The sequence below is a fragment of the Ranitomeya imitator genome, chromosome 3 (genome assembly GCF_032444005.1).
Source record: "Ranitomeya imitator isolate aRanImi1 chromosome 3, aRanImi1.pri, whole genome shotgun sequence".
NCBI lineage: Eukaryota > Metazoa > Chordata > Amphibia > Anura > Dendrobatidae > Ranitomeya > Ranitomeya imitator.
Genome location: NC_091284.1, coordinates 8,860,340 through 8,882,222, shown reverse-complemented (window position 1 = coordinate 8,882,222; position 21,883 = coordinate 8,860,340). Strand labels below are relative to the sequence as shown.

Below are 21,883 nucleotides of genomic sequence, written 5' to 3'. Positions count from 1 at the left end.
AACCGTCCTCAGACGACCATCAGCGACCGAGGCCGGCGGTGCCAGGATTTGTGCACGAGGCTCCGACCCCGGACGGCAGCATCAGGCGGATGTGAGAATTTCCCCATTTTCCACCATTTGCAGATCAGTGACGTCATTCCCCACTTCTTCTCCTTGGTGATGTAATGTCGGTGCCGTGTATACACCCGCCATGCTGACCTTGTGTGATCTATACAATGCATAGAAAGTCTACACACCCCTGGGAAATCCCAGCTTTTCGTCATGCTGAAGAATCGCTCCTGAAATTTTTCCTCTTTAACCCATTAACGACCGCCAATACGCCTTTTAACGGCAGCAGTTAAGGGGTCTTATTCCTCAGCATTGCTTTTTATAAGGTTCTAGCGCCCCCCAGCGTCAGGAATTCTCCGGGGTCTTGGCTCCCGGGGTAGTGTTCATCCCCCTTGGCTTTTTACCTATTTTGTTACATTACAGCCCGTGTGTAAATATTTTGTGTCTGATTTGTGTGTGATCCGTCAGCACTAAATGCTCTGAGTTGGTGAAGTGAGAAAAATAAAGGCAAAAATTAAATTTACCGGATCAAATGACTAAAAATTGGCATCTGCATATGTATTCACCCCTTTTACTATGAGGCCCCTCAAAATTTCTGGTGCAAGTAATTCCCTTCATAAGTCCCATGCTTAGTGACAGGACGTCCCCCTGTGTGCAATCCAAATGTCACGTGTCTGACAGTATATACAGTACAGACCAAAAGTTTGGACACACCTTCTCATTTAAAGATTTTCTGTATTTTCATGACTATGAAAATTGTACATTCACACTGAAGGCATCAAAACTATGAATTATCACATGTGGAATTATATACTTAACAAAAAAGTGTGAAACAACTGAAATTATGTCTTATATTCTAGGTTCTTTAAAGTAGCCACCTTTTGCTTTGATGACTGCTTTGCACACTCTTGGCATTCTCTTGATGGGCTTCAGGAGGTAGTCACCGGGAATGGTTTTCACTTCACGGGTGTGCCCTGTCAGGTTTAATAAGTGGGATTTCTGGCCTTATAAATGGGGTTGGGACCATCAGTTCTGTTGAGCAGAAGTCTGGTGGATACACAGCTGAGAGTCCTACTGAATAGACTGTTAGAATTTGTATTATGGCAAGAAAAAAGCAGCTAAGAAAAACGAGTGGCCATCATTACTTTAAGAAATGAAGGTCAGTCAGTCCGAAAAATTGGGAAAACTTTGAAAGTGTCCCCAAGTGCAGTGGCAAAAACCATCAAGCGCTACAAAGAAACTGGCTCATATGAGGACCGTCCCAGGAAAGGAAGACCAAGAGTCACCTCTGCTTCTGAGGATAAGTTTACCGAGTCACCAGCCTCAGAAATCGCAGGTTAACAGCAGCTCAGATTAGAGACCAGGTCAATGCCACACAGAGTTCTAGCAGCAGACACATCTCTACAACAACTGTTAAGAGGAGACTTTGTGCAGCAGGCCTTCATGGTAAAATAGCTGCTAGGAAACCACTGCTAAGGACAGGCAACAAGCAGAAGAGACTTGTTTGGGCTAAAGAACACAAGGAATGGACATTAGACCAGTGGAAATCTGTGCTTTGGTCTGATGAGTCCAAATTTGAGATCTTTGGTTTCAACCACCGTGTCTTTGTACGATGCAGAAAAGGTGAATGGATGGACTCTACATGCCTGGTTCCCACCGTGAAGCATGGAAGAGGAGGTGTGATGGTGTGGGGGGCTTTACTGGTGACACTGTTGGGGATTTATTCAGAATTTAAGGCATACTGAACCAGCATGGCTACCACAGCATTTTGCAGCGGCATGCTATTCCATCCGGTTTGCGTTTAGTTGGACCATCATTTATTTTTCAACAGGACAATGACCCCAAACACCTCCAGGCTGTGCATGGGCTATTTGACCAAGAAGGAGAGTGATGGGGTGCTACTCCAGATGACCTGGCCTCCACAGTCACCAGACCTGAACCCAATCGAGATGGTTTGGGGTGAGCTGGACCGAGAGTGAAGGCAAAAGGGCCAACAAGTGCTAACATCTCAATCATCAAAGCAAAAGGTGGCTACTTTGAAGAACCTAGAATATAAGACATAATTTCAGTTGTTTCACACTTTTTTGTTAAGTATATAATTCCACATGTTTTAATTCATAGTTTTGATGCCTTCAGTGTGAATGTACAATTTTAACAGTCATGAAAATACAGAAAAATCTTTAAATGAAAAGGTGTGTCCAAACTTTTGGTCTGTATTCTATACTTTACCTTCTCTGAAAGGCCACAGAGGCTGCAACTCCATTAACCAAACGCCACCGTGAAGACCAAGGAGATCTCCAAACATCTATACGAAGACCAAGGAGATCTCCAAACATCTATACGAAGACCAAGGAGATCTCCACACAAGTCATTTTGCTTCTCAACAACTTTGTCAATCTCCCAGTCTCTGATGATCCACCAGAGCACCATCAAATCCATTATCATCAAATGAAAAGTACATGGCACCACAACAAACCTGCCAAGAGAGGGAACCCACCAAAACTCTCAGCCCGGGCATGGGGGGTATTAAACAGAGAGGCAGCACAGAGTCCAAAGGTGACCCTGACGGAGCTGCAGAGTGCCCAAGCAGAGAATTGGATCTGTCCATACAAACACAATAAGCCGTACGCTCCATAGAGGTGGCCTTTATGGAAGAGTGGGCAGAAAAAAGCCTTTTCTTTACCCTCCAAAAAAACCAGTGACATTCCAGGTTGAGGAAGCAAAACACGAAAAATGCCAGGGGGTGAATACTTTTGCAAGCTTCTGTACATGTCTCCTCAATAATGACCCCCATATCATGCAGTCCCTCACACTGATCCTTCTATAGGTATAGCGTTCTGGCTGGATGTGGGGTCTTCCCTCTTCTGCCCCATGGATCCTCTGGGTGCCCGCTCGTGTTTCGTGGATGCAGAGTCGTTACCCTGTTGGGCGGCTTCACCTGTGGGGACCGTTCCCGATTCATCCTTGTGGTCGGAGGACATCGAGTGCCATGCCATCTGCTCCCCATTCCCATGCAGAGAGGACATTAATCGGAAGGTGATACTGTGGTGAGTGAGCGCCGTGCGTGCCAGTCAGGTATCTGCACCGCAGCACAAGTTCCTGCCCACCTAGGGGCGCGTTTAGGGGCTTCCATGATACTAAATGATGGCATATTGGTAGGCTGGGTGGTAATTTGACATTTGGTCCTCTCCGCTTTCTCATGGATGGTCCGCATGTTCCATGTATGATCTCTGCACCGATGTTTCACAAGTTCTTGTGTGTCACCAGGACAGGGGATGTGGCGTTACTGAACTGCACCGCGGTGGTCAACACCAGCAACGAGACCCTTACTGACAAGAACCCAGTGTCAGACAGTATTTACCGCTACGCCGGGCCAGAGCTGCAGGAGGAGATGCAGAAGCTGAAAGGTGCGAAACCCCCTCCTCGATAATCCCTCGCGGGCTGTGTATCCTACAGATGGCGGAGTGCTCGCAGTCATTAGCCTCCATATCATGGGTCTCCATTAACGTCACTTCTTAGTACTTCTTGTTCCTGTGCTCTCAACTAACCACTATACTTGTCCTCTTGCCTTCCCGATCGCCATCCTCAGCCCCCTCTCTCGCACCTCCGTGATCACTGTCCTTGGTTCCCACTTTCTTGTCGTCCTCTGCTTCCTTTCACTTCCCCGATCGCCGTCCTCCGGCACTCTCGGCATCCCCTGCTTGCTCTCACCCTCTCGATCGCCATCCTCGGGCCCCCTCTCTCGCACCTCCGGGATCACGTTCCCACTGTCTTCCCTTCCTCAGCCCCCTTTTGCTCGCTCTCTTGGCGTCCCTGGCCTACTCTCACCCTCTAAATCGCCATCCTTGGGCCCCCTCGCACTCCTGGCATCCCCTGCTTGCTCTCACCCTGTCGATTGCCATCCTCAGCCCCCTCTCTCGCACCTCCGTGATTACTGTCCTTGGTTCCCATGGTCTTGCCGTCCTCAGCCCCCTTTCGCTCGCTCTCTTGGCGTCCCCGGCTTACTCACCTTCCCACTCGCCATCCTCAGCCCCATCCTAATCACCCAATATCCTTATTGTAGTGTATGCACTCACTATTAAGTTGAAAGACCATACGCATAAAATCACTGTTTATTAATATCTCTTTAACCCCTTCATGACCAGGGGATTTTTCGTTTTTCCGTGTTCGTTTTTCGCTCCCCTCCTTCCCAGAGCCATAACTTTTTTATTTTTCCGTCAATTTGGCCATGTGAGGGCTTATTTTTTGCGGGACGAGTTGTACTTTTGAATGACATCATTGGTTTTAGCATGTCGTGTACTAGAAAACGGGAAAAAAATTCCAAGTGCGGTGAAATTGCAAAAAAAGTGCAATCCCACATTGGTTTTTTGTTTGGCTTTTTTGCTAGGTTCACTAAATGCTAAAACTGAGCTGCCATTATGATTCTCCAGGTCATTACGAGTTCATAGACACCTAACATGTCTAGGTTATTTTTTATCTAAGTGGTGAAAAAAAATTCCAAACTTGGCTAAAAAAAAAAAAAAAAAATTGCGCCATTTTCCGATACTCGTAGCGTCTCCATTTTTCGTGATCTGGGGTCGGTTGAGGGCTTATTTTTTGCGTGCCGAGATGACGTTTTTAATGATAGCATTTCGGTGCAGATACGTTCTTTTGATCGCCCGTTATTAAAACGTAATTCTGGCGTTTCGAATTTTTTTCCCGCTACGCTGTTTAGCGATCAGGTTAATACTTTTTTTTAATTGATAGATCGGGCGATTCTGAGCGTGGCAATACCAAATATGCGTAGATTTGGTATTTTTTTTATTGATTTATTTTGATTGGGGCGAAAGGGGGGTGATTTAAACTTTTATGTTTTTTTTTATTTTTTTCACATTTTTTTAAACTTTTTTTTTTTAACTTTTGCCATGCTTCAATAGCCTCCATAGGAGGCTAGAAGCAGGCACAACGCGATCGGCTCTGCTACATAGCAGCGATCTGCTGATCGCTGCTATGTAGCAGAAATGGAGGTGTGCTGTGAGCGCCGACCACAGGGTGGCGCTCACAGCCACCGGTCATCAGTAACCATAGAGGTCTCAAGGACCTCTATGGTTACAATATACAAGCATCGCCGACCCCCGATCATGTGACGGGGGTCGGCGATGACGTCATTTCCGGCCGCCCGGCCGGAAGCGGTAGTTAAATGCCGCTGTCTGCGTTTGACAGCGGCATTTAACTAGTTAATAGGTTCAAAACAGCTGACATGTCCCGGCTTTGATGCGGGCTCACCGCGGAGCCCTGCATCAAAGCAGGGGAGCCGGCATCGGACGGTATAGTACGTCCAATGCCGGTAAGGGGTTAAAATAAAAAAAAATCCCCAAAGAAAAAATATTCTATCCAGAGTAATACAAGGCTGTTAGTATGAGAGGACAGGGCATCACCCTATGCTGTCCCCTAACCTTGTCCCTACCTGTCAGCGGAGGTTGGACACCCCCTATAAGACCCTATTATGATGGCCTATGAATCTCAGCCCTAACCGTTGGACAGTAATTTCTTCCGACCATATTTCAGCACAAGGATGATTAGATTATTTATTTTACTTAGTTATATAGCGCCATCGTTCTCCACAGCGCTGTACGGTTTTTGCACACATTATCATCGCTGTCACCGATGGGGCTCACAATTAGTGATGTGCGAGTGCTCGTTGCTCCAGTCTTCTCCAAGTATTTGTTCGTGCTCAGAGATTTAGTTTTCTTGCCGCTGCTGCATTATTTACAGCTGCTAGCCAGCCTGAGTACATGTGGCGGTTGCCTGGTTCCTAGGGAATCCCCACATATACTCCGGCTGGCTAACAGATGTAAATCATTCAGCTGCGGCGAGGGAAAACTAAATCTCCGAGCAGTTACTAATACTCAGAGACCCCCGAGCAACGAGCGCTCGCTCATCACTACTCACAATCTGGATTCCCTATCAGTCTTTGGAGTGTGGGGGGGAAACCGAAGGAAACCCACGCAAACAGGGGAGAACATACAAACTCCCGGCAGATATTGTTCTTGGTGGGATTTGAACCCAGGGCCCCAGCGCTGCAAGACTGCTGTGCTAACCACTGAGCCACCGTACAGTGCTAACCACTGAGCCACCATACAGTGCTAACCACTGAGCCACCATACCGTGCTAACCACTGAGCCACCGTATAGTGCTAACCACTGAGCCACCTTATGTATCTATGTGAAGATAGTGTCAGGGAGATTGCGGCTACATCATATGCAATTAGTATACGTCTCTCATCACAAGGACGCCGCGCAAGCACCACAAAGGGAATAGCGCTCTAGAAGAACAAAAATTATCTTACGGCGACAAGCGCCACTACAATAATTGGACATTTGTCAGCACTGTAATGAGGGGTTACCCCAATTAATGGCTGATTCATGTTAAACAAATCGCCCAGTCCTCAGATCACTCCTATAATCGGGGTCAGGAAATATTAGGCCATCACACATTCAAATAAACGCATATGTTATTGGTCTGTAACTCGGGGACAAAACAGGGGAGTACGAGGCTTCCACATAAACAGTATGTCCTTCACTGGCGGCTTATGTAATTATTGCCAATACCCAGCCAAGCGGTTGGATACTGTAGAGCCTGTAGATCCACTGGGTCACCTGGAGGATCCTCCGATTCCAGGAGGTGGAATCGCCTCAATCATATTGAATGTGAAGCAATCAAGGTTCCCCCATGTTATTCCCTTGCATGTCTCGAGATGGGGGTATCCCTCACGTTAATGATATCTCCAATGTGGTCTCCCTTCCTTCTCCTAAAGTCGCGCTTTGTTTTCCCCACGTAGTCTAGAGAACAGGAACACTTAGGCTACGTTCACATTTGTGTTGTGTGTTGCGTCGGCGACACAACGCATGCAAAACGCATGATTTTGTGACGCATGCGTCCATTTTTGGCTTGCTTTTGGACGCAAAAAAAATGCAGCTTGCTGCGTCCTCTGCGCCCTGACGCTTGTGCCAAAAATGCCGCATGCGTCACAAAACGCAAGACAACGCATGTCCATGCGTCCCCATGTTAAATATAGGGACGCATTCATCGCCGCGGCTGCGCCCGACGCAACGCTAATGTGAACGTAGCCTTACCCAGGTATATGACCCCACCCAAAGGGGAGGCAGTGCGCTGCCTGGATCGGTACCTGAATGTCCCCACAGTCCTGTTCTCCAACCACGTGGGTGATTTCGTAGGGCAGGTATACTCCCTGAGGACCAATCGATCCCTGATCCATCTCCCCCTATGAAAGTAATTGATGGAGATGGGGGTATTAGATCAACCAAGTGTGGATCTGCCCTCAGGATGGCCCAGTGGCCGCTCATCCCCATCATGGAGGGTGCCTATAATCTTCAGAACAGAGTCTACCTCCTCTGTTTTTGGGTCTTAAGTAGTTGTGATCTCACACATGATACGTGAAGGATTCATTGTGTCCATCCCTTATTCCCGATGGGGCTCACAGTCTAGAATCCCTATCAGTATGTCTTTGGAATGTGGGTGGAAACCGGAGAACCCGGAGGAAACCCACGCAAACTCGGGGAGAACATACAAACTCCTGGCAGATGTTGTCCTTGGTGGGATTCACATATATAGGAGCATCGAGGCTGCCCGTTGCAGTGCCCCTGAGCTGGGGGCAGAACTTGCCATCAAAAGTAAAATAATTGTGCCTCAATATGAAGTCTAATAATCTCATGATAAGATGGGTGTGAGAAGTGAAGTGTCTCCGGGGATTTAATAATCCACAGCCTGGACACCAGCCACATGTTGATGGTGCTGTAGAGTGCTGCAACCTCTATCGATGGCCGCTGTATACCGGCCCCCATAGTGAGGTCGGCCAACCTTAGCCGCAGATCAGATGTATGAGGGCAGAGCAACCACAAAGGACCTAATCTACAGGAATACTGCGGATCTGAGAGATCGAGCTGATCCCTGACACAATGGGACGACCCTTGAGTGGGTTAAGCCCCTTGTGCATCTTCAGAAGTGGATAAAAGGTCGGAAACCTCTCATGCGTACAGTCCTCTTCGTTCCTGGAGATCATCTCAGATGTTAGTTCTTCAGCCTCGTCAGATGCGGGTCAGATTCCCTAGTGGGGTCTTTTCTCCAAATTCCATAAGTCGTACTGTCTTGTCAAGACACATTTTCTTGAAGGCCACATGGTATATCCACTAAATTCCCGGCCTTGTCTGAAGCTTTAATAATTTTTTTGTTAGTGGCCAGGTCATCAAGTGTTCTCCTCTACTCTGGGGACAAGTTGGAGTGATAGTTATTCCTCCCCATACCAATCTTCTTCTTCTCGTCTTTGGTAAAAATCTCAATGCTTGTAGTTTCTGTGCCTGGAGACGTCTGCTTACTCGCAGGTCTAGGATACGTAATGGACCCCACTCAGTGGTCTGTGCCCTTAAGCCAGGAGATCAGCCAGTACTGTGACTGTCCGGAGGTCTTCCTCGGGGTCCCACTGAGGCACACTCGGCCACATCAGGTGTTTTAAAGAATCTCTTCCACTTAAGTTTACGTGACGAGAGATTGATACCTTTGACCCTTTCACATTCATTCTGTTAGTGGGAACAAATGGAAACCCCCTGGACAAACCCCTCCTCGCCCGATGATGGGGATATAAGGTTGATAATCCTATTTTCATCATTGGAACAGTTTACCTCTAAGTTGGGAGGACCTCCCAGTGAGGAGGATGAAGCTGGTGAAGGGCCGGGGACCACCAAAAGGGGCTGAGAATCTGCATCCATCAAACGGCTTGAATTCTCCCGATAATTTCTGCGATCCGGCCACCCCACCTAGGTCTGTGTCCTTCCTCTGTACAGACGTGCCTCCACCTCCTCCAGAATCTGCCCCACTCTGAGAACTGATCCGAGGAGAAGATGCCGGTGGTCTCTTGTACGGTTTGTCTCCTGTAAGAAGGAATACGACCTCGTCTCCTTAGTCACCCGCGTCTCTAATGAACGGCTTACGGTCCCTGATTGTTCCCTGGACCTGCCCAATATTAGGTTTCAGAAGTTCTTCTCTTCACAAAATCCTTCTGTTTTGAGCTTTAACCCTTCTGTAGCTTGTGTCACATTCTCAGAGATGATCTTAAATTTATTTTTTCCTCTCCTAAGAGTGTATTCGTTACTCTAGTAGAACGCTCTTAGTTCTCGCTCCCATTTACCAAGCGGCTCCTGAGATCTGGTTCTCTTTGCTGGTATCAAATTCGACCTAAAGCCCCTGAGAGCAATCCAGTGTTTAATGTAATTCTCTAGTGACTGCATCTTCCACCAGGACCTCACGTGTCCCTATAACGTACTGTGGTTCCTGAAATAAAGTCTGGAGATCAGAGGTCTTAGCTGTGCATAGTCCCTGCTCTGATCCAGAGAATGCCCCCTCTCGCACCTCCATGAGCACTGTCCTCTCTTCCCGCTGTCTTGCCTTCCTCAGCCCCCTTTCCCTCACTTTCCCGTTCACCGGCCCACTCTCACATTCCCGATCACTGTCCCCGGCCCGCTCTCACTTTCCCGATCCCCGGCCCGCTCTCACTTTCCCGGTCACCGTCCCCGGCCCGCTCTCAATTTCCCGATCACCGGCCCGCTCTCACTTTCCCGATCACCGGCCCCGGCCCGCTCTCACTTTCCCGATCACCGTCCCCGGCCCGCTCTCACTTTCCCGATCACCGTCCCCGGCCCGCTCTCACTTTCCCGATCACCGTCCCCCGGCCCGCTCTGACTTTCCCGATCACCGTCCCCGGCCCGCTCTCACTTTCCCGATCACCGTCCCCGGCCCGCTCTGACTTTCCCGATCACCGTCCCCGGCCCGCTCTGACTTTCCCGATCACCGGCCCCGGCCCGCTCTGACTTTCCCGATCACCGGCCCCGGCCCGCTCTCACTTTCCCGATCACCGGCCCCGGCCCGCTCTCTTGCACCTCCCTGATCCTTTTTACCACTTGGTCACTTTTCGTCTCAGCAGTCTCTCACTGAGCACTTGTTCCCATGTTTCCTGGCAGGCTGCAGGACAGGAGAGGCTAAGCTTACCAAGGGGTTTAACCTGGCCGCCCGCTACATCATCCACACCGTCGGTCCTAAGTACAAGAGCAAGTACCGCACGGCAGCCGAGAGCTCCCTGTACAGCTGCTACCGCAACGTCCTCCAGCTCGCCAGGTAATGACGTCCATGATTACTGAATATGGGGGCTTCCGGGAAAGTGGGGCTCACTCATCACTACTATCAGTCAGGAGCACTGTCCGCAGGAACACTGCTGGTGTATGGGCCATCTGCAGGGAAGAGCAGGCGGCAGAGAACATATTGTGCCCAGAGATACCTCCCCTGCCCTCGCTGCCTTCCCTTGCGCTCGCTGCCTTCCCCTGCCCTCGTTGCCTTCCCTTGCGCTCGCTGCCTTCCCCTGCGCTCGCTGCCCTCCCCTGCCCTCGCTGCCTTCGCCTGCGCTCGCTGCCTTCCCCTGCGCTCACTGCCTTCCCCTGCGCTCGCTGCCTTCCCCTGCGCTCGCTGCCTTCCCCTGCCCTCGCTGCCTTCCCTTGCCCTCGTTGCCTTCCCTTGCGCTCGCTGCCTTCCCCTGCCCTCGCTGCCTTCCCCTGCGCTCGCTGCCCTCCCCTGCGCTCGCTGCCTTCCCCTGCGCTCGCTGCCTTCCCCTGCGCTCGCTGCCTTCCCCTGCCCTCGCTGCCTTCCTCTGCCCTCGCTGCCTTCCCCTGCGCTCGCTGCCTTCCCCTGCGCTCGCTGCCTTCCCCTGCGCTCGCTGCCTTCCCCTGCGCTCGCTGCCTTCCCCTGCGCTCGCTGCCTTCCCCTGCGCTCGCTGCCTTCCCCTGCGCTCGCTGCCTTCCCCTGCGCTCGCTGCCTTCCCCTGCGCTCGCTGCCTTCCCCTGCGCTCGCTGCCTTCCCCTGCGCTCGCTGCCTTCCCCTACGCTCGCTGCCTTCCCCTGCGCTCGCTGCCTTCCCCTGCGCTCGCTGCCTTCCCCTGCGCTCGCTGCCTTCCCCTGTCCTCGCTGCCTTCCTCTGCCCTCGCTGCCTTCCTCTGCCCTCGCTGCCTTCCCCTGCGCTCGACGCCTTCTCCTGTGCTCGCTGCCTTCCCCTGCCCTCGCTGCCTTCCCCCTGCGCTCGCTGCCTTCCCCTGCGCTCGCTGCCTTCCTTTACGCTCGCTGCCTTCCCTTGCGCTCGCTGCCTTCCCTTGCGCTCGCTGCCTTCCCCTGCCCTCGCTGCCTTCCCTTGCACTCGCTGCCTTCCCCTGCGCTCGCTGCCTTCCCCTGCGCTCGCTGCCTTCCCCTGCGCTCGCTGCCTTCCCCTGCGCTCGCTGCCTTCCCCTGCGCTCGCTGCCTTCCCCTGCGCTCGCTGCCTTCCCCTGCGCTCGCTGCCTTCCCCTGCGCTCGCTGCCTTCCCCTGCGCTCGCTGCCTTCCCCTGTCCTCGCTGCCTTCCTCTGCCCTCGCTGCCTTCCTCTGCCCTCGCTGCCTTCCCCTGCGCTCGCTGCCTTCTCCTGTGCTCGCTGCCTTCCCCTGCCCTCGCTGCCTTCCCCCTGCGCTCGCTGCCTTCCCCTGCGCTCGCTGCCTTCCTTTGCGCTCGCTGCCTTCCCTTGCGCTCGCTGCCTTCCCTTGCGCTCGCTGCCTTCCCCTGCCCTCGCTGCCTTCCCTTGCGCTCGCTGCCTTCCCCTGCGCTCGCTGCCTTCCTCTGCGCTCGCTGCCTTCCCTTGCGCTCGCTGCCTTCCCTTGCGCTCGCTGCCTTCCCTTGCGCTCGCTGCCTTCCCCTGCGCTCGCTGCCTTCCCTTGCGCTCGCTGCCTTCCTCTGCGCTCGCTGCCTTCCCTTGCGCTCGCTGCCTTCCCCTGCCCTCGCTGCCTTCCCTTGCGCTCGCTGCCTTCCCTTGCGCTCGCTGCCTTCCCCTGCCCTCGCTGCCTTCCTCTGCGCTCGCTGCCTTCCCTTGCGCTCGCTGCCTTCCCTTGCGCTCGCTGCCTTCCCCTGCCCTCGCTGCCTTCCCTTGCGCTCGCTGCCTTCCCCTGTTCTCACTACGATAACAATTACAGACTGTAAGCAGTGGAGGAAACACTCATTTTCCCCACTGTAGACCATATGTTTATCCTCCGGAGCTGCACTTGCACTTCTGCTCTGTGACTGTTTATCTGTCCCTCCTCTGTTGTTTCTTTTTCTCTTTTCTCCCCTGTGATTGTGCTGAGCTCCTGTCCCCAGCAGGGGGCGCTCTAGCCCAGGTCTTCATCCTCTTGTTTCTCTGCAGGGAGCAGGCCGTGTCCTCTGTGGGGTTGGCTGTTATCAGCACTCATAAGAGATGCTACCCGCTGGAAGACGCCACACACATCGCCTTACGTAAGTCTGCTGCAGAGCTCTGCGCCCTGCCTGCGGTGTGGGGCTGCGCCCTGCCTGCGGTGTGGGGCTGCAGAACGTTGCTCGTGCCTCTTTCCCTCCTGATATCCAGGTTCTGTGTGGTACGTGTGTCTGAGCCTCCTGTTCCTTCTCCCTCAGGCACGGTGCGCCGCTTTTTGGAGTCTCACGGTTCCGCGTTGGATAAAGTGGTGTTTGCGGTGACGGAGCAGGAGGAGGTACAAGATCTGACCCTAATCTGCTGCCCCCGATACAATGGCAGCTCCGTCCTCTGTGAGCGTCCTGCGATGTGTGGGGGATATGCTGCAGATATGGAAGGGTTAATAGTGACTGGAGTAAAGAGAAATGTAAATCCCATCAGTATCTGGTGACCGTCCGTCTCCTCCATCATCAGTATCTGGTGACCGCCCGTCTCCTCCATCATCAGTATCTGGTGACCGTCCGTCTCCTCCATCATCAGTATCTGGTGACCGTCCGTCTCCTCCATCATCAGTATCTGGTGACCGCCCGTCTCCTCCATCATCAGTATCTGGTGACCGCCCGTCTCCTCCATCATCAGTATCTGGTGACCGCCCGTCTCCTCCATCATCAGTATCTGGTGACCGCCCGTCTCCTCCATCATCAGTATCTGGTGACCGCCCGTCTCCTCCATCATCAGTATCTGGTGACCGCCCGTCTCCTCCATCATCAGTATCTGGTGACCGCCCGTCACCTCCATCATCAGTATCTGGTGACCGCCCGTCACCTCCATCATCAGTATCTGGAGACCGCCCGTCACCTCCATCATCAGTATCTGGTCACTGCCCGTCACCTCCATCATCAGTATCTGGTCACTGCCCGTCACCTCCATCATCAGTATCTGGTGACCACCCGTCCCCTCCATCATCAGTATCTGGTGACCGCCCGTCCCCTCCATCATCAGTATCTGGTGACCGCCCGTCTCCTCCATAATCAGTATCTGGTGACCGCCCGTCTCCTCCATCATCAGTATCTGGTGACCGCCCGTCTCCTCCATCATCAGTATCTGGTGACCGCCCGTCACCTCCATCATCAGTATCTGGTGACCGTCCGTCTCCTCCATCATCAGTATCTGGTGACTGCCCGTCACCTCCATCATCAGTATCCGCTTACCATCGTTGTACATTTTGTTAATTGATGAGATTATTTTTTAACCCCTCCATGACTGAGGCTTCTGACTGCGGCCCTCGCCTCCTGCACGGTGCTGTGTACACAGGCGCAGTGCTTGGTGGTGACTGTGGCCTCCGCCTCCTTCACGGTGCTGTGTACACAGGTGCCGTGGTGACTGTGGCCCCCGCCTCCTGCACGGTGCTGTGTACACAAGTGCCGTGGTGACTGTGGCCCCCGCCTCCTGCACGGTGCTGTGTACACAGGCGCGATGCTCGGTGGTGACTGCGGCCCCCGCCTCCTGCACGGTGCTGTGTACACAGGCGCGATGCTCGGTGGTGGCTGTGGCCTCCGCCTCCTGCGCGGTGCTGTGTACACAGGCGCGATGCTCGGTGGTGACTACGGCCCCCACCGGTGACTACGGCCCCCACCTCCTTCACGGTGCTGTGTACACAGGCGCGATGCTCGGTGGTGACTGCGGTCTCCGCCTCCTGCACGGTGCTGTGTACACAGGTGCGATGCTCGGTGGTGACTGTGGCCCCCACCTCCTGCACGGTGCTGTGTACACAGGTGCGATGCTAGGTGGTGACTGTGGCCCCCGCCTCCTGCACGGTGCTGTGTACACAGGTGCGATGCTCGGTGGTGACTGTGGCCCCCGCCTCCTGCACGGTGCTGTCTGTGGCCCCCGCCTCCTACACGGTGCTGTGTACACAGGCGCGATGCTCGGTGGTGACTGTGGCCCCCGCCTCCTGCACGGTGCTGTGTACACAGGTGCGATGCTCGGTGGTGACTGTGGCCCCCGCCTCCTGCACGGTGCTGTGTACACAGGCGCGATGCTCGGTGGTGACTGTGGCCCCCGCCTCCTGCACGGTGCTGTGTACACAGGTGCGATGCTCGGTGGTGACTGTGGCCCCCACCTCCTACACGGTGCTGTGTACACAGGCGCGATGCTCGGTGGTGACTGTGGCCCCCGCCTCCTGCACGGTGCTGTGTACACAGGCGCGATGCTCGGTGGTGACTGTGGCCTCCGCCTCCTGCACGGTGCTGTGTACACAGGTGCCATGCTCGGTGGTGACTGTGGCCTCCGCCTCCTGCACGGTGCTGTGTACACAGGTGCGATGCTCGGTGGTGACTGTGGCCCCCGCCTCCTACACGGTGCTGTGTACACAGGCGCGATGCTCGGTGGTGACTGTGGCCCCCGCCTCCTGCACGGTGCTGTGTACACAGGCGCGGTGCTCGGTGGTGACTGCCGCTTCCTCTCTTCCAGGCCATGTACCAGCACTTGCTGCCCCTCTACTTCCCGCGGTCCCCTCAGGAGGAGCGGCGCTCGCTGCCGCTGTTGCCCCCGGATATTGGGAATGCTGACGGGGAGCCGGTGGTCCCGGAGCGACAGATCAGAATCTGTGAGAAGCCGGGAGCCCATGAAGGTCAGGACCGGGGTGCTAGATCGAGGGCTCACACCTGTGACATTGGGTCCCGAGCCCCTCATCGGCCACATCCGGGTGGAGAGTTGTTACCGGCGGCCTCTTCACCAGGTGGGATGAGGGGCTGTCGGACCCTCGCTGTGTGTGTGGTTCTCTATTTGCTTCTTTGTGTACACGGCCTCCATATTTGCGCTCTGGCTCCGGGGTCCCATCTTATTTCCCTGTGTTGCAGATGAGGAGGAGGAGGACGAGGGTCTGGGCCGCGATCTCTCCCTCATCGGCTCGCACGCTTTTGCTCGCATGGAAGGTGATGTGGACAAGCAGCGACGCCTGGCACTGCAGGGGCAAATGTCGGGGGTCGCCCTACAGAAGCAGCACCAGAGGAAGTGAGTCCTTCTGCTGAGACCACCCGAACCACTAGATGGGCTCAGTCCTGCGCATTCGTTGTGTGGATCTGTCGGACCCTCTTTTATCTATCACCTGTTATCGGGGGAGACCCCTGTAATGGCGCGCTAAAGACTCCTCCTGCTGGCGTTCATAGCGTGCGATGGCTGAAGCCCCATAGGGACCCGATACGTCTCACAGCTGTAGGGTCTGTCGGGGCCGCTGGTCTGCCTGTCGGGGCCGCTGGTCTGCCTGTCGGGGCCGCTGGTCTGCCTGTCGGGGCCGCTGGTCTGCCTGTCGGGGCCGCTGGTCTGCCTGTCGGGGCCGCTGGTCTGCCTGTCGGGGCCGCTGGTCTGCCTGTCGGGGCCGCTGGTCTGCCTGCCTGTCGGGGCCGCTGGTCTGCCTGCCTGTCGGGGCCGCTGGTCTGCCTGCCTGTCGGGGCCGCTGGTCTGCCTGCCTGTCGGGGCCGCTGGTCTGCCTGCCTGTCGGGGCCGCTGGTCTGCCTGCCTGTCGGGGCCGCTGGTCTGCCTGCCTGTCGGGGCCGCTGGTCTGCCTGTCTGTCGGGGCCGCTGGTCTGCCTGTCTGTCGGGGCCGCTGGTCTGCCTGTCTGTCGGGGCCGCTGGTCTGCCTGTCTGTCGGGGCCGCTGGTCTGCCTGTCTGTCGGGGCCGCTGGTCTGCCTGTCTGTCGGGGCCACTGGTCTGCCTGTCTGTCGGGGCCGCTGGTCTGCCTGTCGCTGCCGATCTGTCACTTTCTCACTTTTCCTATTTCGTCCTCAGTTACAATCGCTGGCTGTCTCGGGCGCGGACAGAAGATCTCTCCGACATCGCTGCCCTGAAGGCTCTCTACCAGTCCGGTGGGTGTCTCTATAGACCTTGGGTGTTCTCCCCCCCCCCCGATCCTGTGTGACATAATGCGGGGGGCTGCCGGTGAGTGGTCTTTACATGTCCTCTGCCTTGCTGACATCTCCCTCCTTACAGGTGTGGACACCTGCGGCCGCAGCGTCATCGTCATCGTGGGGAGAAACATTCCAATCCTGCTGATCGACATGGAGAAGGTAAGTCATGCGAGACCCCCGCTGTGGAGGTGGCGAGTGCCATGTGAGACCTCTGCTGTGGAGGTGGCGAGTGTCATGTGAGACCCCTGCTGTGGAGGTGGCGAGTGCCATGTGAGACCTCTGCTGTGGAGGTGGCGAGTGTCATGTGAGACCCCTGCTGTGGAGGTGGCGAGTGTCATGTGAGACCCCTGCTGTGGAGGTGGCGAGTGTCATGTGAGACCCCCGCTGTGGAGGTGGCGAGTGCCATGTGAGACCTCTGCTGTGGAGGTGGCGAGTGCCATGTGAGACCTCTGCTGTGGAGGTGGCGAGTGTCATGTGAGACCCCTGCTGTGGAGGTGGCGAGTGCCATGTGAGACCTCTGCTGTGGAGGTGGCGAGTGCCATGTGAGACCTCTGCTGTGGAGGTGGCGAGTGTCATGTGAGACCCCTGCTGTGGAGGTGGCGAGTGTCATGTGAGACCTCTGCTGTGGAGGTGGCGAGTGTCATGTGAGACCCCTGCTGTGGAGGTGGCGAGTGCCATGTGAGACCTCTGCTGTGGAGGTGGCGAGTGTCATGCGAGACCCCCGCTGTGGAGGTGGCGAGTGCCATGTGAGACCTCTGCTGTGGAGGTGGCGAGTGTCATGTGAGACCCCTGCTGTGGAGGTGGCGAGTGCCATGTGAGACCTCTGCTGTGGAGGTGGCGAGTGTCATGTGAGACCCCTGCTGTGGAGGTGGCGAGTGTCATGTGAGACCTCTGCTGTGGAGGTGGCGAGTGTCATGTGAGACCTCTGCTGTGGAGGTGGCGAGTGTCATGTGAGACCCCTGCTGTGGAGGTGGCGAGTGCCATGTGAGACCCCTGCTGTGGAGGTGGCGAGTGTCATGTGAGACCCCTGCTGTGGAGGTGGCGAGTGCCATGTGAGACCCCTGCTGTGGAGGTGGCGAGTGTCATGTGAGACCTCTGCTGTGGAGGTGGCGAGTGTCATGTGAGACCTCTGCTGTGGAGGTGGCGAGTGCCATGTGAGACCTCTGCTGTGGAGGTGGCGAGTGTCATGTGAGACCCCTGCTGTGGAGGTGGCGAGTGCCATGTGAGACCTCTGCTGTGGAGGTGGCGAGTGTCATGTGAGACCCCTGCTGTGGAGGTGGCGAGTGCCATGTGAGACCCCTGCTGTGGAGGTGGCGAGTGTCATGTGAGACCCCTGCTGTGGAGGTGGCGAGTGCCATGTGAGACCCCTGCTGTGGAGGTGGCGAGTGTCATGTGAGACCCCTGCTGTGGAGGTGGCGAGTGTCATGTGAGACCCCTGCTGTGGAGGTGGCGAGTGCCATGTGAGACCCCTGCTGTGGAGGTGGCGAGTGTCATGTGAGACCCCTACTGTGGAGGTGGCGAGTGTCATGTGAGACCCCTGCTGTGGAGGTGGCGAGTGTCATGTGAGACCCCTGCTGTGGAGGTGGCGAGTGCCATGTGAGACCCCTGCTGTGGAGGTGGCGAGTGTCATGTGAGACCCCTGCTGTGGAGGTGGCGAGTGTCATGTGAGACCCCTGCTGTGGAGGTGGCGAGTGTCATGTGAGACCTCTGCTGTGGAGGTGGCGAGTGCCATGTGAGACCCCTGCTGTGGAGGTGGCGAGTGTCATGTGAGACCCCTGCTGTGGAGGTGGCGAGTGCCATGTGAGACCCCTGCTGTGGAGGTGGCGAGTGTCATGTGAGACCCCTGCTGTGGAGGTGGCGAGTGTCATGTGAGACCTCTGCTGTGGAGGTGGCGAGTGTCATGTGAGACCCCTGCTGTGGAGGTGGCGAGTGCCATGTGAGACCCCTGCTGTGGAGGTGGCGAGTGCCATGTGAGACCTCTGCTGTGGAGGTGGCGAGTGTCATGTGAGACCCCTGCTGTGGAGGTGGCGAGTGCCATGTGAGACCTCTGCTGTGGAGGTGGTGTCATGTGAGACCCCTGCTGTGGAGGTGGCGAGTGTCATGTGAGACCTCTGCTGTGGAGGTGGCGAGTGTCATGTGAGACCCCTGCTGTGGAGGTGGCGAGTGTCATGTGAGACCTCTGCTGTGGAGGTGGCGAGTGTCATGTGAGACCCCTGCTGTGGAGGTGGCGAGTGTCATGTGAGACCTCTGCTGTGGAGGTGGCGAGTGTCATGTGAGACCCCTGCTGTGGAGGTGGCGAGTGTCATGTGAGACCTCTGCTGTGGAGGTGGCGAGTGTCATGTGAGACCTCTGCTGTGGAGGTGGTGTCATGTGAGACCCCTGCTGTGGAGGTGGCGAGTGTCATGTGAGACCCCTGCTGTGGAGGTGGCGAGTGTCATGTGAGACCCCTGCTGTGGAGGTGGCGAGTGTCATGTGAGACCTCTGCTGTGGAGGTGGCGAGTGTCATGTGAGACCCCTGCTGTGGAGGTGGCGAGTGTCATGTGAGACCTCTGCTGTGGAGGTGGCGAGTGTCATGTGAGACCCCTGCTGTGGAGGTGGCGAGTGTCATGTGAGACCCCTGCTGTGGAGGTGGCGAGTGTCATGTGAGACCCCTGCTGTGGAGGTGGCGAGTGCCATGTGAGACCTCTGCTGTGGAGGTGGCGAGTGTCATGTGAGACCCCTGCTGTGGAGGTGGCGAGTGTCATGTGAGACCTCTGCTGTGGAGGTGGCGAGTGTCATGTGAGACCTCTGCTGTGGAGGTGGCGAGTGTCATGTGAGACCCCTGCTGTGGAGGTGGCGAGTGTCATGTGAGACCCCTGCTGTGGAGGTGGCGAGTGTCATGTGAGACCCCTGCTGTGGAGGTGGCGAGTGTCATGTGAGACCCCTGCTGTGGAGGTGGCGAGTGTCATGTGAGACCTCTGCTGTGGAGGTGGCGAGTGTCATGTGAGACCCCTGCTGTGGAGGTGGCGAGTGTCATGTGAGACCTCTGCTGTGGAGGTGGCGAGTGTCATGTGAGACCCCTGCTGTGGAGGTGGCGAGTGTCATGTGAGACCCCTGCTGTGGAGGTGGCGAGTGTCATGTGAGACCCCTGCTGTGGAGGTGGCGAGTGTCATGTGAGACCTCTGCTGTGGAGGTGGCGAGTGTCATGTGAGACCCCTGCTGTGGAGGTGGCGAGTGTCATGTGAGACCCCTGCTGTGGAGGTGGCGAGTGTCATGTGAGACCCCTGCTGTGGAGGTGGCGAGTGCCATGTGAGACCTCTGCTGTGGAGGTGGCGAGTGTCATGTGAGACCTCTGCTGTGGAGGTGGCGAGTGCCATGTGAGACCTCTGCTGTGGAGATGGCGAGTGCCATGTGAGACCTCTGCTGTGGAGGTGGCGAGTGTCATGTGAGACCTCTGCTGTGGAGGTGGTCTCATGTGAGACCTCTGCTGTGGAGGTGGCGAGTGTCATGTGAGACCTCTGCTGTGGAGGTGGCGAGTGTCATGTGAGACCCCTGCTGTGGAGGTGGCGAGTGTCATGTGAGACCCCTGCTGTGGAGGTGGCGAGTGTCATGTGAGACCTCTGCTGTGGAGGTGGCGAGTGTCATGTGAGACCCCTGCTGTGGAGGTGGCGAGTGTCATGTGAGACCCCTGCTGTGGAGGTGGCGAGTGTCATGTGAGACCCCTGCTGTGGAGGTGGCGAGTGTCATGTGAGACCTCTGCTGTGGAGGTGGCGAGTGTCATGTGAGACCCCTGCTGTGGAGGTGGCGAGTGTCATGTGAGACCTCTGCTGTGGAGGTGGCGAGTGTCATGTGAGACCCCTGCTGTGGAGGTGGCGAGTGTCATGTGAGACCTCTGCTGTGGAGGTGGCGAGTGTCATGTGAGACCCCTGCTGTGGAGGTGGCGAGTGTCATGTGAGACCTCTGCTGTGGAGGTGGCGAGTGTCATGTGAGACCTCTGCTGTGGAGGTGGCGAGTGTCATGTGAGACCCCTGCTGTGGAGGTGGCGAGTGCCATGTGAGACCTCTGCTGTGGAGGTGGCGAGTGTCATGTGAGACCTCTGCTGTGGAGGTGGCGAGTGTCATGTGAGACCCCTGCTGTGGAGGTGGCGAGTGTCATGTGAGACCTCTGCTGTGGAGGTGGCGAGTGTCATGTGAGACCTCTGCTGTGGAGGTGGCGAGTGTCATGTGAGACCCCTGCTGTGGAGGTGGCGAGTGCCATGTGAGACCTCTGCTGTGGAGGTGGCGAGTGTCATGTGAGACCTCTGCTGTGGAGGTGGTCTCATGTGAGACCCCTGCTGTGGAGGTGGCGAGTGTCATGTGAGACCCCTGCTGTGGAGGTGGCGAGTGTCATGTGAGACCCCTGCTGTGGAGGTGGCGAGTGTCATGTGAGACCTCTGCTGTGGAGGTGGCGAGTGTCATGTGAGACCCCTGCTGTGGAGGTGGCGAGTGTCATGTGAGACCTCTGCTGTGGAGGTGGCGAGTGTCATGTGAGACCCCTGCTGTGGAGGTGGCGAGTGTCATGTGAGACCTCTGCTGTGGAGGTGGCGAGTGTCATGTGAGACCCCTGCTGTGGAGGTGGTCTCATGTGAGACCCCTGCTGTGGAGGTGGTCTCATGTGAGACCCCTGCTGTGGAGGTGGTCTCATGTGAGACCCCTGCTGTGGAGGTGGCGAGTGTCATGTGAGACCTCTGCTGTGGAGGTGGTGTCATGTGAGACTCTCGCGTCCCCCACCCCCCGTGTGACCCTCGTGTCTTCCCCAGGCCCTGCTGTATTTCATCCATATGATGGATCACGTGGCCGCCAAGGAGTACGTCCTGGTGTATTTCCACACGCTGACCGGGGAGCACAACCACCTGGACTCCGACTTCCTGAAGAACGTGTACGACGTGGTTGACGCCAAGTGAGTGACTGCCGTCAGCCCCGTGTTTCCCTTGGCTCCAGCAGGAGGCGCTGAGCACCCAGAGCATTGAGCGCTGTATTACACCGTGATGCTCGGGGCCGGTGTCCGCCAGCATCCTGCAGGTCAGGGGCCATTGTCCTGGGTGCAGATTCTCTGCCCTTTTTTTTTTTTTTTTTTTTTTTTTTTTTGCTGGGGACGGGGGTGCAGGTAGATGCATCCCCATGTCTCCCTGTACTACGCACCTGCTACACCTGCCTCAGATAGAATATCCCTTTTAAGTTTCATTCTGGGCCGGATTCTGTCATTTCTCATTTCTTGACTTTCGTTTTTCTTTTTTTTTTGGCCTCCAGTGACAAAAAGTCTTAAATCCGTTAAAAAGTCGCTAATTTAAAAACTTCTCCAGAAACCTCACTTACTCCGGGGGGTGCAGTGATGGGGCCCTCGGGTCAGAGACGGCCGTGCACTCCGCTCTAGCAGAGATCCCTCCTGGCCGTGGTGTGGTGCCATGATGGGGCCCTCGGGTCAGAGACGGCTGTGCACTCCGCTGTAGCAGAGATCCTTGAAGGCCGTGGTGTGGTGCCATGATGGGGCCCTCGGGTCAGAGACGGCTGTGCACTCCATACTAGCAGAGATCCCTCGGTGCCGTTGTGTGGTGCCATGATGGGGCCCTCAGGTCAGAGACAGCCGTACACTCCGCTCTAGCAGAGATCCCTCGGTGCCGTGGTGTGGTGCGATGATGGGGC

The 21,883-nt window shown here is 56.0% G+C and overlaps 1 protein-coding gene across 1 annotated transcript in view; it reads left to right on the top strand.

The window, feature by feature from the left end:
* Positions 1 to 21,883, top strand: part of GDAP2 (ganglioside induced differentiation associated protein 2) — a 42,518-nt gene that overhangs the window by 4,423 nt on the left and 16,212 nt on the right. Inside the window, exons 2-11 of the mRNA XM_069760449.1 lie at positions 2,876 to 3,095; positions 3,316 to 3,455; positions 10,062 to 10,215; positions 12,291 to 12,379; positions 12,536 to 12,612; positions 14,787 to 14,946; positions 15,176 to 15,329; positions 16,105 to 16,181; positions 16,306 to 16,382; positions 21,001 to 21,140. Coding sequence (XP_069616550.1) covers positions 2,920 to 3,095; positions 3,316 to 3,455; positions 10,062 to 10,215; positions 12,291 to 12,379; positions 12,536 to 12,612; positions 14,787 to 14,946; positions 15,176 to 15,329; positions 16,105 to 16,181; positions 16,306 to 16,382; positions 21,001 to 21,140 — 1,244 coding nt within the window. The 5' untranslated portion in view covers positions 2,876 to 2,919. The remainder of the gene's footprint in view (positions 1 to 2,875; positions 3,096 to 3,315; positions 3,456 to 10,061; positions 10,216 to 12,290; positions 12,380 to 12,535; positions 12,613 to 14,786; positions 14,947 to 15,175; positions 15,330 to 16,104; positions 16,182 to 16,305; positions 16,383 to 21,000; positions 21,141 to 21,883) is intronic.